The 17228-nt window shown below is 39.7% G+C and overlaps 1 protein-coding gene and 1 pseudogene across 1 annotated transcript in view; one reads left to right on the forward strand and one right to left on the reverse strand.

Moving 5' to 3' along the window:
- Nucleotides 1–1566: 1566 nt before the first annotated feature.
- The window catches only part of BLMH (bleomycin hydrolase), a 44884-nt gene continuing 29222 nt past the window's right edge, over nucleotides 1567–17228 (forward strand). The window contains exons 1-6 of the mRNA XM_090291994.1: nucleotides 1567–1639; nucleotides 1932–2129; nucleotides 6270–6379; nucleotides 7185–7326; nucleotides 9932–10020; nucleotides 11374–11466. Of these exons, the coding sequence (XP_090148120.1) occupies nucleotides 1627–1639; nucleotides 1932–2129; nucleotides 6270–6379; nucleotides 7185–7326; nucleotides 9932–10020; nucleotides 11374–11466 (645 nt within the window). The 5' untranslated portion in view covers nucleotides 1567–1626. The remainder of the gene's footprint in view (nucleotides 1640–1931; nucleotides 2130–6269; nucleotides 6380–7184; nucleotides 7327–9931; nucleotides 10021–11373; nucleotides 11467–17228) is intronic.
- Nucleotides 2139–5530, reverse strand: LOC149997920 (large ribosomal subunit protein eL30 pseudogene; annotated as a pseudogene).

Below are 17228 nucleotides of genomic sequence, written 5' to 3' on the forward strand. Positions count from 1 at the left end.
TCTCCTTACTGTTTCTACAGCATTACTCGTATGCTAGTACAGGTTGTCTTAAGTTATTTTGCATCTTTCTCATTACATTGTGAGTTTCTTAAGGGCATGATTAAGCTTTGTTAGTCTCCATATCATCAGCAGCTTGCCGAGTGTCTGGTATATGGCAGATATCGAAAAAAATTTTGAGTTGAATTGGGCAGGATGCTCAAACATCATTTTGTGAAAGGATCAATGATTTCTTTCAGCGTAATTTTCAGCCTGTTGCTTTTCTTCATACATCGGAAGACTCTCAGGATAGGACAGTTAATGGGCCCTGTTGGAGATATTCACTAGGTCACATCCCCAAACTTTAGCTAGGTCTTGCTGGAGACACAGACACTGTGATTTCTTAAATGAATGATTAGTGTCTTAGTGTGAATTTTTCCAGATACTAGTTCTTAGAACCAGTGATGCTTTTCAAACCAGGATCTACATTCTAGATTTCACATAAGATTCTCACTGTTTCAATGATAAGAAAAATATATTTGTATTTGTTTTATCACTCGTAGTTCCCATCCTAACATCTCACTAAGGTTTGTGATTTCAGAGCACATGAAACAAAATAAAAGGACTAAACAATCTCAAAACCTTGGAAAACAGCTGAGTTATTTTGACAGCCTGGGTGGAGGCTCCTGCAGGCTTTCTAGAGAGTCTGGCAAAACAGCATTGTCTGCAAAACAGCATCGATGCTTAGCACTGACCTCTGTCAGTTCCTTTGGTTTAACTCCACAGTACATGCTGGGCTAGGTAGGTGACAGTCACCAACTCCATGAAGGCCAGAAGGGGTAGTTTTCTTGAAATTAGCAGATGCACATTGGTGGAACCGTGGTAGTAGCTTCTGAGAGGGTGAGAAGCGGCTTGGTACCCATTTCCCCTCAAATACAAGAACTTGGTTCTTACTAGAACCCAAGCAACAAGTTGCCAGTGAAATCGCAGTGAGGGGTCAGCCAAGGACGCCTCTATATAGGAAGAGCCTTTGGGTCCATCTTTTGTGGTGAGTCAACCCGTCTTAAGCTGTGTCTGTGCTTAATATGCGGCCCCTCAGCTCCACCCTGTCGCCCCCTCTTGTCTCCTGAAGAGGTTTAATGGAATCAATGCTCCAGAGCTAGAGTGTTCGGGCTCTGGGCCGGCAGGGAACCAACTCCTCAGGCTCCGCACGCCCAGCCGGCCAGGTCCCAGGAGGCGCGCGGGTGGCCAAGAAGCCGGATCCCAGCTGCCAGCGGGTGCCCGCGCCGCCGGAGGACCTTGAGCAGCTGAGAGAGGCAGCAGGGGCGGGACGGCCTCCAGTGCCGCCCGGGGGCGCGGACGCGGGCAGGACGCAGCGTGCCTACGAGTCCGCCCCCGTCAGCCCTCCGCCGAGCGGGGCAACAGCCTGTGGGCACTGACTCAGCAACGCGAGGGAGGGAGTTTTGTCCCTCCGCGGACCCCGTTTCTCGCGGCCTCAGCCCTCCGCCCCCTCCCGGCCCGTTTCGTCTTTCCGGCGCCGGGGCTGCGAGAGGCAGGTCTGGACTGCTCGCCAGCGATCCGCAGTGAAACCCGGGCGCTCACCTGAGGACCCTGGCAACTCCCGTTCCCCAGCCGCGCAGTGTGGGCGCCATGAACAGCGTGGGTGAGGCGCCGCTCTTCCTGGCCGGGGCCTGCCCGGGGTCCTCTCTCGTTGCTCCGCGGAGCGCCGGAGGCCTGGGAGCGGGGAAGGGCCGGAGATGGAGCTCTCTCTCTGGGCGGGCTGGAGCGGCCTGGGGGAAGACGGCATCTTGGGGGACGACACCGGTAAAGGGCTTCCGCACTGCGATGGTCACCTCAGGATTCTCTGATGAAGTTCAGAGCCGGGATGTGGGAGTCCCGCATCAGCCCTCTTCACCTTTTTTTGTGTGTTATAAACCCATTTGGTCTTCCAACAGGACTGAATACGGAGAAGGTAGCTGCTCTGATTCAGAAACTGAACTCCGACCCTCAGTTCGTACTCGCCCAGAATGTCGGGACCACCCACGACCTGCTGGACATCTCTCTGAAGAGGGCCTCGGTGCAGGGTACTCAGCATGTGTTCCAGCACGTTGTGCCTCAGGAAGGCAAGCCAGTCACCAACCAGAAGTTGTCAGGTGAACTCTTCAAACTTCTTGCACATGACTTGACCTTCCTGACAGTGCCCCATTTTGAGAATGGTCATAGCGGAACAGAGGTTTGTAGTGAGAGAACTGGTAGAAAATTCCTGGAGAACAGGCACAGGTAAAGGCAGGTTCCAGAACATTACTTTGTGACTTGTGTTGGTGCTCTATGGCTTATTACTGTATTTTATTTGAGCAGTAAAGTGACAAGCCCATGGTCATCTTATTTGAATGTAGTTCAGTAGACTCTATGCTGAAGTTAAGTGATTGCCTCCCCGTGTCTTGGAGATATATGTGCTCTTGATACAAACAGACCATGCAAAAATAATCATTTTCTACAGTACTCCCCAAAATTGCCTTGAAGGCCGTATACAAGTGTACAAAGTGGAAAAGACACAATGTAATTGCATCAACATGTCATAGAATGTTATTTTTAAACATGCTTCTTTGTTGCAACTTGAGAAAATGTTGGCTCAGTTACCACCAACAGACCAGTTTATAATACAGAAAAATATTCAGTTCTCATGTCTTACTGGTCAAGGGCTCTTGTTTTTCTGTCTCCTATCTAGCCGCGCTGTCAGAAAGACAGCTACAGTGAAAGGAATCTAAATAAGGAGGACATTCTCACAACAAAATTGTACTAATAGGACTTTAAAAAACAATCCTCACCAGGGGATATGTTTTTATTCATTTTAGAGAGAGGGGAAGAGAGAGAGAGAGAGAGAGAGAGAGAGAGAGATCAATGTGAGAGAGAAACAGTGATCAACTGCCTCCTGTATGCACCCTGACAAGGTATCCAACCTGCAACCTAGGTATGTGCCCTGACCAGGAATAGAACCCGCAGCCTTTTGGTTCATGGGACGATGCTCCAACTGAGCCACCTGACCAGGGCCTAAAAGGACCTTTTTAAAGTATATGTATATATATTTGTTTATTTCTTAGAGGGAATGGGAGGGAGAGAAGCGTTGATTGGCTGCCTCTCACAAGTGCCATGACCAGGGACCAAACCCACAACCCAGGCATGTGCCCCGACCAGGAATTGAACTGGCAACCCTTCACCTTGCGGGATGACGCCCAACCAACTGAGCCACACCAGCCAGGGCTAAAAGGACTTTTAAAAGTCTATCCATTTTAAAACTACTGCCAGTGTATTTATTTTGACAGACACCAGATCAGTGCTTGCTTAGAGCCAGTCAGACCTCAAAACTGTACATTTAACATGAATACATTTTATTATATGTAAATTATACCCTAGTAAAGTTGATTTTTAAATTTTAAGGAAAAAATAATGACCTTGCAGTAATTAATATTTTGCTGCAGTAGAAAGTGGGTGGGTTGGTATGCACTCTCAAGCCACAAATTATATAGTTAGTAATGTAGTGGCCCTACATAGTTTGGATTGAAATAAGCTCTTAGGGAAAAGCCTGGAAATGTTCATTTGGAAGAGATCAAGTCATATATTCTGTAGTACCACTTTTATTTACAAAAGATACAAATAGCACATGAACTACGCAGTTCATTTTCATCCAGTTTTTTTCATTAACAGTTCATGCAGATTCCTGCTAATGGGAAATAACATAGTAGCTATGAGAGAGGTGGCATACAGATAAACCCAAGGTAAAGGTGAGGTCTACTAAGTCATTATGACTTCCAGAAAACACTGTAGTTACTTATATTTTTCATGTTATAAAGTTACTGTTGGGTCAGTGGAGAATATTTGCAAAATATGACAAATATTTTTTCTGTCAGGTCGTATGTGTGTGTGTGCGCGCGTGTGAGAGAGAGAAATATGGGTGGATACCTTAAATATTGTTAGGTAAACTACCTACCTTTTTCACTTACCAATATATTGTAAACATATTTTCATATCAGTAAAAGTTATGCCCAAATATAAGTTGTTTTTTCCCTCTGAATTTTCCTTCAGAAGAGAGGTATGCACTCTATATTTGAGGCCTTATAAAGACTCTCTTAATGAGCACTCTTAGTTAATTTATTTTGAAGTAAAATACAGTTTGGCAAAGACTTTATTCTGAAATGACCTCAATTCATGCTAATTTTGGATGCTTATAAAGATCAATTGATTGAATCAGTTTTTTAAAAGGCCAGAAATTTGAAGAGTATACTCCGATGTTGAAAATAGGCCTTCTAAAATAAAATTGCTTATGTCATTACAGGAAACAGTGACATTGTAGAGTTTGTGATTATCCACTTTCAGGACAAATTAAGAATGTGATTGTTTAGTTGGAGCGTGGCATAAAATGTTCAGGGACAGCATCATGCATGGATTCAAAACGTTACTAGAAGCCAGACATACTAGGTGGAAAAAGAACGGTGTGTGCTGATTGAAAGAGTGGATCTAATCAAGGCAAAGGCTCTGATGCCAAGATGCATGTGAAGCATATTTTAATTCTCATTGGGAGAAGGGGGATTGACTTAGGTTACCTTATATTGAAGCATACACTATATGGTCCAGATTAAAGGGTAGGGTCTTTTTAAAGCTTTACCACATAGTGACAAATTGCCCTCAGATATTTAGTACCTATTTAGATCACTATCCAGAGTGTATCATAATGCTATTTTCCCAACTCCTTGCTAATATTGGACATTATAAATTAAAAAATAATGTTTTCTCACTTAACAGGTTGTCTTATAATGAACTTAAATTTTTTTTTTTTTTTTTTTTTTTTAAACTGGTGTGGCTCAGTTAGTTGGATGATATTTCGCAAAGTGAAAGGTCACTGGTTTGATTCTTGATCAGGGCACATGGCTGGGTTGAGCATTCCATCCCTGGTCTGGCGCTTATGAGAGGCAACCGATCTATCTTTCTCTTTCACATTGATGTTTTTCTCCCTCTCTTTCTCCCTCCCTTCCCCTAATAATAAATAAATAGCAATCTTTAAAAAAAAAATTTTTTTTGGTTACCACTGTATCTTTATGGCCATTAAATTATCTATGATCACTGCTCATGTTTCTCTATCGGTATTTCTTTTTTCTTTCTTTACAGTTTTTAAATCAAATTCTGGTCAGTTTTATTAAAGAAAAGTGCTGCATAATTTTACCAGTTTGTTGTGGCATACTTCTAGTGATATCAGAATCACCTGGATCAATAATAACCAATGTGCATACTCTGTAGTATTTTCCACACACTATGCCCAGTTCGATATTATTGCCACTGTAGTGATGGACTCCAGTCTTGGCCAACGTGGCATAGTACTGGATTTCAAATTTCCTCAAGGCCAGACAGTTGTTGGCAAGGATGATCAGTTTTGCTTTGCCCTGTCTGATCATCTTCAGAGTCTGCTTGTACCTCACCACGTACTTTCTACTTTTCCTCACAAGTTGTACCTAGAGTTGATCAGCCCCAGTGACTTTTTCATCTTTTTTTTGGCCACCATCTTCCTGCCTTAGGTGTGGGATGGCCCCTAACCAAAAGCAGCTGCCAAGATGGGTAGGGGGCAAGAAAGCTCTGTATCAGTAGTATTTCTAATGTGATTTTCTTGTTTTTAATTTATTTGTTTTTTCAACATTTTATTTATTTTTAGAGGGGAAGGGAGGGAGAGAAACATCAGTGTGTGATTGCCTCTCATGTGCCCCAAACTGGGGACCTGGCGTACAACCCAGGCATGTGCCCTGACTGGGGAATCAAACAAGTGAACCTTTGGTTTGCAGGCTGGTACTCAATCCACTGAGACACACCAGCCAGGTAATTTTTATTTTAAATTTATTGATTTTTAGAGAGAGAGAGATAAAAGCATTGATTTGTTATTCCACTTACTCATGCATTCGTTGGTTGCTTATTGTATATGCCCTGACCAGAGATTGAACCTGCAACCTTGTTGTATGGGCATGATGTTCTAACCAACTGAAATACCTGGCCAGGGCCTAATATGATTTTCTTAGGTGGTTTGTAATGGATTCCTTATGTGATATGTAAACAGATTTTTTTTTAAATGTTAGAAATATTACAGCTTTACATGTATATAGTGCAAATAGTGATTATTACTTTTATTTTTTTCATCTTTCAGGTTTTTCTGATTTAGACTTAAATTATCCAAGATCTTGTCATTGTTGGGAAATACAGTGTAGTCTGTGTGACCACTCATCATAATTTCTTTGTTTGCTTTCTTGTTTTAGGACGATGCTGGATCTTTTCTTGTCTGAATGTTATGAGACTTCCATTCGTGAAAAAATTAAATATTGAAGAATTTGAGTTTAGTCAATCTTACCTCTTTTTCTGGGACAAGGTATGGGACTGATCTTGAAAGATTTTTTGGTTTCACTGTAACGTTAGGATGGACTGTCTCTTCATTTTTTGCTTTTCAAGTTGTAGCCCTACCTCCATTTTGTAGATATGACACCATTTATTCTGATTTCCAAAGTATCAGAAGTTGACTTTTTCAAAGGCAGAACTGCTTTTGGTTGGTAGGTGGCTACATTTTGCAATGAAATAAGTCTACTCACTAACCCTACTGCTTCCTTGTTTCTTTCTTAACTAAATAAAAAGTTTTAATTGTGTTTTTAATAATTTTTTTATTTTAGCACCTTTAGGTTATTTGATTTTTCTAGCACCTAATTCCCCTTCTCTGAGTAGTGCTTGACTGAAAACAGTAAATAATTTTACACTATTTTTTAAAATCTTTAAAGTGTATGTTGTGTGAGTGTCCATTAAATGTTTATTTAGTGAAGGCTGTAAATAACAGATTTTATTTCAAAATAAAGCAGTGCCATGTTTTGGATAAACAATTGGAATGTGTACACACAGGTATAAGAAGAAACTTTAAATATTTTTATGAGGACAGATACTGATATTTAGTTATGTACTTTAGTTTTAAAATACCTACTATGTACATGTGAAACTAATGTGTTATTTCAATTATGTCTCAATAAAAAAGCTAAAAACAAAAACACCACCAGAAACCATCATGTCAATTATACTCAATTAAAAAGAAAAAGCAAACCTGTTACATTGGGTCTATAATAGTTCCAAGCCTTCTGTTCTGTTGATAATGCAAATAAAGGTATTAATTTTATTTAACTTCTCTGCTTTAGGTTGAACGCTGTTACTACTTCTTAAATTCTTTTGTGGACACAGCCCAGAAAAAGGAGCCTGAGGATGGTAGGCTGGTGCAGTATTTGCTTACCAATCCTGCAAATGATGGTGGACAATGGGATATGCTTGTCAATATTGTTGGTAAGAGCTTTTCTCTGATGGAAATGAAACAGCATGGTTAAGCAAGGCTCCATAGTTAGTCATGGTCTGTGTCTTTGATGGTTATGTACAGAGTAGCATTGGTCTCCCAGAGGGGTATATAGTTAACTCCAAGAACTTTTATCTCACAGTCTCACCTATAAAGTACCTTTCTTAAATGAGAGGTAAGGCGATAGGTACTGTGAAGGATGGATTGGAGAAGAAAAAGTTGTATTAACTAGAACTAACTTTCTATAAAAAAGATTTTCTCTTAGTAATTAAGAAACACATTGAGACTTCCAGTCAAGAAGGAGGTATAGGTAGACACACTTTGCCTCCTTGTGTAACTATAGAAAGAATTACAACCAGATCTCAAAAACAGGTAACAACCAGAACCATCAGAAAATTGAGCTATATAGAAGTCTGACAATTAAGGATTTAAAGAAGCCACATTCATCCAGACCAGTAGGAGGGGCGGAGTTGCGGAGATGGGGCAGAAAGGCAGTGTGGCTTGGACACGCAGTGCCAGAATGGGCGGTCCCACATTCGCATGTGGATAAAAATCAGGAGGGATACCCTGAGAGGAAGTGATCCCAGCCCCAGGCCAGGCCACACAGCCCAGGGTTCCAGCACAGGGAAGATAAACCCTTCTTACCTCTGGCTGTAAAAACCAGTGGGGAGTTGGGGCAGTGGAAGAAACTGCTGGATTTTCACCGCTTATAGGGCCAGCATGGTCTTAGAATGTACACAATCCCCCAGGTAGCAATTGGAAGGGCACCAGTTGCATACAGGAAGTGGGTGAAGTGATTGGAAATGGGGCAAGTGCTGGCAAATCACCAGAAGCCAGGCAGTGGCACTGTCTCCTCTCTGAGCCCCTCACTACAAACAGAGCCACAAAGCAGTGAAGCCGGTGGTCCCACTCTGGCAGTTACCTAAAGCTCTGCCCTACACAGTTTACAGGTGCCTTTGCTACATAGGCCACACTACTAAGGGAGTAAAAGCAGCTCTACCTAATACACAGAAACAAACACAGGGAGGCTGCCAAATTGAGGAGGCAAAGAAATATGCCCCAGATGAAAGAACAGAATAAAACCCCAGAAAAAGAACTAAACAAAATGGAGATAGGTAAACTATCAGATACAGAGTTCAAAACACTGGTAATAAGGATGCTCAGAGAACCTGTAGAGTACATCAAAAAAATAAGAAATGAATGTTACACAAGCGAAGTAAAGAAAAATCTACAGGAAACCAACACTTCCATAAAGGGGAAGAAGCTAGGATTCAAATCAACGTTTTGGAACAAAAAGAAGAAATAAATATTCAACCAGAACAGAAGAAACAAGAATTGAAAAAAATGAGGAGAGGCTTCGGAACCTCTGGGACAACTTTAAACATACCAATATCCGAATCATAGGGGTGCCAGAAGGAGAAAAGGAAGAGCATGATGCCAGAAGGAGAAAAGGAAGAGCATGAAATCGAAAACTTATTTGAAAAAATGAGAGGAAACTTCCCTAATTTGGCGAAGGATATAGACATACAAGTCCAGGAAGCACAGGGAGTCTCAAACAAGTTGGACACAAAGAGGACCACACCAAGACACATGATTAAAATGCCACAGGCTAAAAATAGAGAATCTTAAAGGCAGCAAGAGAAAAGAGAGTTACCTACAAAGGAGTTCCCATAAGACTGTCAGTTGATTTCTCAAAAGAAACTTTACAGGCAAGTAGGAACTGACAAGAAGTATTCAAAGTGAGGAAAAGCAAGGACCTACAACCTAGATTACTCTATTCAGCAAAGCTATCATTTGGAAGGGCAGATAAAGTACTTCCCAGACAATGTAAAGGTTAAGGAGTTCATCACCACCAAGCCATTATTACATGAAATGTTACAGAAAGAAGATCAAAACTGTGAACATTAAAATGACAACAAACTCACAACTATCAATAATGAACCTAAAAAACAAGAACAAACTAAGCAAACAACCAGAGCAGGAACAGAATCATAGATATGGAGATTTTTTAGAGGGTTATCAGTGGGAACGTGGGAGTGGGAGAAATGGGGAAATGGGGCAGGGATCAAGAAGTGTAATTGGTAGGTACAATATAAATGGGGATGTTTAGAATAGTATAGGAAATGGAGAAGTCAAAACACAACCCATTGATATGAACTTAAGGTGGGTACCAGCCAGAGTGGGGGCAAAGCGGGAAATATTGGGACAAGTGTAATAGCATAATCAATAAAATATACCTAAAGAAAATAAAACTTGCTGAGGCCTTGGGAAAAAAAAGGAAACACATTAAAACTTCCAACTGTTTGAAAATGTCCTCATCCTAAAAAGGGTTGTCTTTTGGGAAAACCTCATCCACTGAGCACTTTACAAAGTATGATAGATAAAAAAGAATAGAATTAATTCCATGGTAGATGGATAAATATGGAGATTAAGTAACCTGTTTAATTTTATGAAGCATACGATTGTTAAGTTTTATGAATTAGATCAATAAAATATGGCCTAATTTTTGAAGCAATAGCTCTTTTGCAGGGATTTCTAATGCGAGAGTGCTGGAGTTCACTTTTACATTATTGAATATGAAAATTTATTTTCTTTTAGAAAAATATGGTGTTATTCCTAAGAAATGCTTCCCTGAATCTCATACAACAGAGGCAACTAGAAGAATGAATGATATTCTGAATCATAAGGTACAACATATGGAGCAGGGAGGGATTGAATGTACTGGACTTACCTTAAAACTTCTGATTTTCCAAGGGGATTTCTGGACATTTCAGTATATACAGTTTATGTACAAGATAGCTAACCAGTATCTCTTAAAAGCAATGAAGCTATGTACTAACTAAAAAAAAATAATTGAGATTAGGGTTTGTTTTGTCTTTTTATAAGTCTTCTGCTTTTATTTCTGTTGCTTTTAATATTTTCTTCTAGGCACTCAGGAAATAAAATCCTATGCTTATTAATATGGGGCAGAAGAACCCTGGGTACTATGCCTCTCAACTTGGTTCTGGTGGAGGTGGGCTAAGATAGCTTTATGTACTAGTTTAAAAAAAAAAAAAAAAGAACTACTTGTGAGATTTCCTTAAAGAGTACGCTGATTTCAGAGGCTTCCCCAAAACACATCAGTGTAGTTTATTCATACACTAAAGATTTGATGTAGTCACTGAACTTCTTTTTTATTGCTTCATTTATCTTAATAAATCATTCCCTCTCTCTGCATAACCCATTTCCCAAGGAGGATTATAAGCCCTATAGGGATGCTTCTTTGCCAGCCAGACATCTTTTTTGAGAACTAGGAGTTGCCAGAATCTGCTCTCCTGATATATGAAGCTAAATTGGAATTGTCATTCTTGGGAGAAAGATTACATTTTAAAATAAACTGTGTATGTGTTTTCCCAATTAGAAGTAGGTTATTTTCTACGTAGGAAATGCTGGGGATTCTTATCCATAGGCTAAAAGATCACTAATAGTATAGCACTGGGTTCCATTTCAGATGAGAGCAAAATGCTCTTTAGCATCGTGGTTAGATTTCAGACTCATCTTTATTTATGACATCTCTAAAAATTGAAAACAACAAAAATGAAAACTATATTGGGGGGTTTGTCATAGCCATGGACATAATAGTTTGGCAGAGAAGTAGACAACCAGTAAAATTCTAAATAAAAACCTGTGAGAGTGATTTAATGGCATAATCATCTTAAGTCTCCTCCTTTTTCTAAGGGTCACAGGTCTTATAGAATCAGATGTTTTCCCCATATCCAGGCATGTACTGTCACAAAGAGTACCATCTCTTACAGGGCAGGAGCTATTCATCTAGTATGTTTTGGGAATAATCCATGTTTTTTGTTTTTTTTACGGGAAGTGTTTTTTAGTTATGGATTTCAGTAGACTGGTTTGCAAAAAACATATTTGCTTTTATGAACTTTGCCCTGGCTCTTTGCTGAGTTATACTTGAAAATAGAACTAGCATTGGTCTGTTAGGCTAATTTGCAGTTGAATTTGGGTAAATATTGTAATACTGAATAACTAACTAAATGTCATAGATGAGAGAATTCTGTATACGACTACGGAACCTGGTCCACAGCGGAGCAACCAAAGGAGATATCTCAGCTGTACAGGATGCCATGATGGAGGAGGTAATAACATTATTTGGATTTTTTGTGATCCTTCTAAAGAACTCTCAGAATGTTCCCATTGTTCAACTGATTAGGAAGTATAGTCATTGCAGTAAATGTTGAATTGAATTGAAATTTACTTATGTTACAGCTGTAAAAACTGAGGTATAAACTTTTCATTTCAGTATGGGACTTGTACGTTCCATCTTCTAATTACCGATTTAGTAGTCTATATAATTCATTCTTTTATTCATTTCATAAATATTCAACACCTGTGAGTTTGACACTGGGGATACAAAGATGAGAAAGACAATTTGTACTCTCAAGGAGCTCAGTCCTTTGGGAAAAAGAAACACATGGATAACTATAGATGCTGTGATAGAGATGTGTAAAGAAGGATTTGGTGGTCATGGATGACAGAGTGACTAATTCAGTCAGCTGAAGATTTCATGTGAAAGGTGTTTGAACCAGCTCTTGAAAGAACAGTAGGAATTTACCAGATGAATAATAGGGAAGACCATTCTAGACAAAAGGAATAGCATGAACAAAGGTGGAATTCTTAGAGAATAATGTAGCTGAAACATAAATTTTGTGAGTGTGATTGGTACCAAATTAAGCTAGAAGGGCAGAAATGTGAGGGATCTCAGGAGATACCAAGGCTTTTGTAGGTATTCTGTAGGAATAAAATGGGAAACTATTGATGGTTATATCCATTAAAATTATGTATGTATAATAAAATTGATGGTTATATCAGAAAACATTTTGGAATACCCAAAATGCATTAAGCAAATATAAGGTAATAATATTTATTATCAAGGCAGTTAAAAATATAACTGAATACCGTCCACAATCCAGATGAATATGCATAAACCTCTGAAATTGCTTTGAGAAAAGAATAAACATTTCCCTTTTTCATCTAGTGGACCCTTAACTAGGAATCACTCAACTAACAGCTTCCTTTTACTGCAATGGACCACACTCATGTTTTCCCTTGAATTTTAGAGAGGAAGTGTAGTGTATTTGAAAGTGTGGTCTGGAGTCAGATTGTCTTCCATTCTGATCTTATTACTTAACAGCCATGTGACCTGGGTCATTCCTTAAGCTCTCCAGTCTCAGTTTATTTAAATGCATAGCCCATGCTTAACACAATAGCTGTTTCTGAAGTATTTGTTGAGTGGGTTAATGCAGAGATTTCATTTTGCCAAATGCATTTCAATTATCTCATACTTTGCTCTTTCGTTACTTCTAAATGTTCTCATTTGAGAGAGGTATCTGGGTGTAGTAGAAAAAAATAGGCAGACATGGGTTTCAATTCTGGCTCTATCATCACTTAACCTGTCTAAAAATTCAATTTGGGACTTAAAGTATATTCCTTATTGGACTTTGTGGGAATCAGTAAAAATTAAATATAAGAATACAGGGCATAGTGTCTGGCACATAGCAGTTGTTCAATAAATGTTTCTCTTTCCTCTCTGCTTGGAATGATTTCTCTTGTTGAGGCCATATCTCTTGCATAATTTGCTTTCATTCATGATTATACTAAGATGGTGGGGTGTAGTAAGGTTGATGTTTCTATAAATACTTACGGAAAAGAACCCAGGTAATACTTCTTGCAGATCATAAGCATTCTGCTGGATTTTGATGTTTGCTTTAATGATCTTTTAAAGGATGTATTCTAAGATCCACTCCTGGCCGTGGAACTGACTGATATGTTTCATATATCTTTCTTCTCCTACTCCTGTTCCTTGGAAAAATAGTAAGACATCATCATACCAAATCCTGAGTATGGATGTTTTTAGAATTATTTAGTTAATGATTCTGCCTAAACTGTTGACTACAGAATTCTGTACAGTAGATTTTAGATTTTACAATCCTCTAAACGACTCCTCTTTATTGAACCTGACTCTTTGGTAATGAGAAGTGTGGCTGTGGTTTCAAAGCCACAGATTAGTACCTGTGACATGCCTAGCCTTGTAGGTATATCAAAATGATGACTCATCAACAGCCAAGAAGCTCAGAAAGCTTTGAATGAAAGGGGTTTATGCTTAAGGCATTCTTTCTAAGGGAAGAGAATTACAGGTTGCTTGATGAGATGACAGACAAGTCAGATCTGTTTTAGAAACGTGTTGTCACTGCTGTTGCAGTGTTTTCTCAGTGCATTTCTCTCTCTCTCTTTTTTAGCCTCCAGATACACTTAGGATTATTAATGTATTCTCTACCAAAACTGTTAAAAATAAAACATAAAACAAAGACTAGAAATTATATTTGTCAGTACCATGAAAAGAGACAAGAAGCCATTATTATTTGCTTAGGAAATTCTATAGCAGTGGCTCTCAGCTCTTAAAAACTATATAGTTGTAGCCTTGCTCCAGACCTACAAAATTTATTTACTTGAGAAAAGCCAAGTTATCTATATTTTTTTATGTTTTATTGATTATGTTGTTACAGTTGTCCCAATTTCTTTTCCCTTTGCTCCCCTCCATCCAGTGACCCCCCCCTCTCTCCAGCAGTCCCCCACCCTTAGTGCATGGGTTGTGCATAAAGCTCTTCTCAACATTCCCCTGTTTATTCCCACCCTCCTACCTTGCTTCTTAGTTCCTGCACCATTTTCCTCCCTCTCCCTCTTCCCCCTCCCAGCTGCCCTCCCCCTACATGCTCCCCATACCTATGATTCTGTTCCCACTCTAGTTGTCTGCTTAGTTTACCTTTGTTCCATTCCCTAGCTTCTGTTGTTAATGGTTGTGATATTGTTTTCATTTTTAATCTTCATAGTTTTGATATCCTTTTTCTTAAATAAGTCCCTTTAACACTTCATATAATAATGACTTGGTGATGATGAACTCCTGCAGCTTTACTTTGGGAAGCACTTTATCTGCCCTTCCATTCTAAATGATATCTTTGCTGGATAGAGTAGTCTAGGTTGTAGGTCCTTGCTTTTCATCACTTGGAATATTTTCTGCCGGTCCCTTCTTGCCTGCAAAGTTTCTTTTGAGAAATTAACTGACAGTCTTATAGGTGCTCCTTTGTAAGTAATTGTCTTCTCTCTTGCTGCTTTTAAGATTCTCTCTTTATCCTTAACCTTTGGCATTTTGATTATGATATGTCTTGGTGTGGCCCTTTTTGGGTCTAGCTTGTTTGGGACTTTCTATGCTTTCTGGATATGTATGTCCATTTCCTTCCCCAACTTAACGGAAATTTTCCTTCATTATTCTTTCACATAATTTTTCAGTTTCTTGCTCTCCCTCTTCTCCTTCTGGCAACCCTATGATTCGGATGTTGGCACGTTTATAGCTGTCCCAGAGATTTCTAAGCCTCTCCTCATTTTTTAAAATTCTCCTTTCCTCCTTCTGTACTGGTTGACTGTTTGTTTCTTCATTATGTTCCAGTTTGTTGATTTGAATCCTGGTTTCCTTTCCTTCACCACTTGTTTCATATGGATTTTCATTCATTTCAGCCAGGATAGCCTTCATTCTTTCCCTGTTCTGTTTAATCTTTGTTGTCAGAGTTGTGAGCATCCTAATCACCAATGCTTTAAACTGTGCATCTGTTAAGTTGTCTATCTCGTCATCCGTTAGACGTGCTATCTGCTCATTGCTTAGTTGTGCCACTGGGCCCTTGATCTGCCCCCACTTCTGGGTCGTACTACTCTCTCCTATGTTTGCCTCTGCGATTTGGGCAAGGGCTGTCGCACCTCTTACGTTATAGAGGGCGGAGCCTTAGGGATTCATCAGCACAGGGCGACCCGTTTCACCACGTTGTGGCGCTGTTTGCGGGGGAGGGGCCTGAGAGGGAACAATGCCACTTTCTCAGCACTTGTCTCTTTTCCAGGCACTTTCTCTCACTTTTCTATGGGACTGGCGCCTCTCTAGCTGTTGCCCTGGCTGTTGTCCCCAGAGTGGGTGGGTCTTCGGACCTTCTAGGACTGTGGGGGCCATTTAAACAAGCGGACTCTGCTGAGAGACCGGCAGTTTCTGCCTCTGTCCCAACCTCCACTGGTTTGCACAGTCAGAAGCAGTGAGGCTTGATTTTCCCTGGTGCTGGGACTGTAAGCTGTGTCCCTCCTGACTTTTTAAAACGTGTGACTGCGCTTTCTGCCAGCCTGCCACTGCCGCCTCTGCAGTCGCCACCACACCGCGTCTTCTCCACCCCTCCTACCTGTCTGGATGAGTATTTCTTCTTTATACCTTTGTTTGTTGGACTTCCATGCAGCTTGATTTTCTGGAACTTCTGGTTGTCTCTAGTTTTGAGATAGTTGTATTCCTTCTTAGTTGTGGAGGGCGACCCAGCGTGTCTGTCTAGGTCTCCATCTTGGCCAGAAGTCCCTATATTTTTATTTTAGAAACTTCTTTGATTAAAAAACAATTTTAACATCAAAAATATAAAAAGACATACAGTAAAAAGTCTTTTTCCCACCTGTTCTCCATCCTACACACCCCAAATTAGTTTTATTAGTTTTTGTATTAGCAGTTAATCTCCTTTCAGAGATTCTTTTTTTTTTTTACAATCAAATACAACTATATAGTATTTTCCTCCTATTTTGGGGGCACAGAATGTTAGTATATTATTCATATTCTGTACAATGCTGTTTTAAATTTAACAACATTTTGGAAATCTTTCCATATTGACACATAAAGAGCTGCATTTAAAAAAATACTTGCATGGTATTCCATTGTCCGGATATACCATAATTTAACTAATCCCTCTTAATGGACATTCTGGTTATTTTCAAACTTCTGTTTAAAAAAACTCCAACCCTGGCTGGGTAGCTCAGTTGGTTAGAGCATTGTCCCAATATGCCAAGGTTGTGGGTTTGATCCACAGTCAGGGGACATACAGAAGCAACAAATGAATTCATAAATAAGGGGAACAACAAATTTATGTTTCTCTCTCCCTCTCCCCCTCCCCCTGACTCCTCTATCTCAAATCAATAAATAAATTTTTAAAAAACAGAAAATAAACTGCAAAAAATAATCTTGTACAACACATCATTTTGCATATGTATCCATATACCTGTAGATTATATCTCTACAAGTAGAAGTTTTTAGTGACTTTATTGGAGTTGTGTTGGTTAATAAAATTATGTAGGTTTCAAGTGTACAATTTTATAATACATCATTTGTATATTGTATTGTGTTCACCATCCAAAGTCTAGTCTCCTTCTGTCACCATTTATCCCTCCTCTACCCTTATCTCTGTAGGCTAGTTTTGGCCTGGCCAAAACTTTGCCTCTCCTCTCTAAAGTATTATATTTTTTAGACCCTTCTAAACTACTTTGCTTTGGAGAATGGTATGGCCATTCTCCATGCTTCAGAATGGTATGGCCTAACATGTTGGTATCTTAACTGCTTTGAATTTCATCTGGTTTCATCTGGCTTTGTAATGCAGCTGCTTTCAGGAGGCTATAGCCCCACAGCTAATAATTGGTAACATGAACTATATATAGATAGCTCAAAAATTATCGTTTTCTGTAAGAAAAAATGTTTACATAGATCCTTCACATTGAAAGAGAGAAAAAAAGGATATTTTCATCATTTTCAACTATGAAATAGCGAAGAACCTACAGTCACTTTGTGGGGGGGGCGGGGCACTGACGGAACAGTAGTGACCAAGGCAGACATGGTCCTTGCTCTCAGGGACTCTACAATACACAAGTAAATAAGCAAGAAACCATATGAAGTGATATATGTTCTGAAAAACATAAAACAGTGTGATGGATAGGGTGGTCACAAAAGGCCTTTCTGAGGTCAAGTCTAAGCTGAGACATGAGTAACAAGAAGAATCCA

Source organism: Furipterus horrens, unplaced genomic scaffold, assembly GCF_987537825.1.
Source record: "Furipterus horrens unplaced genomic scaffold, mFurHor1.1.pri manual_scaffold_11, whole genome shotgun sequence".
Taxonomy (NCBI): domain Eukaryota; kingdom Metazoa; phylum Chordata; class Mammalia; order Chiroptera; family Furipteridae; genus Furipterus; species Furipterus horrens.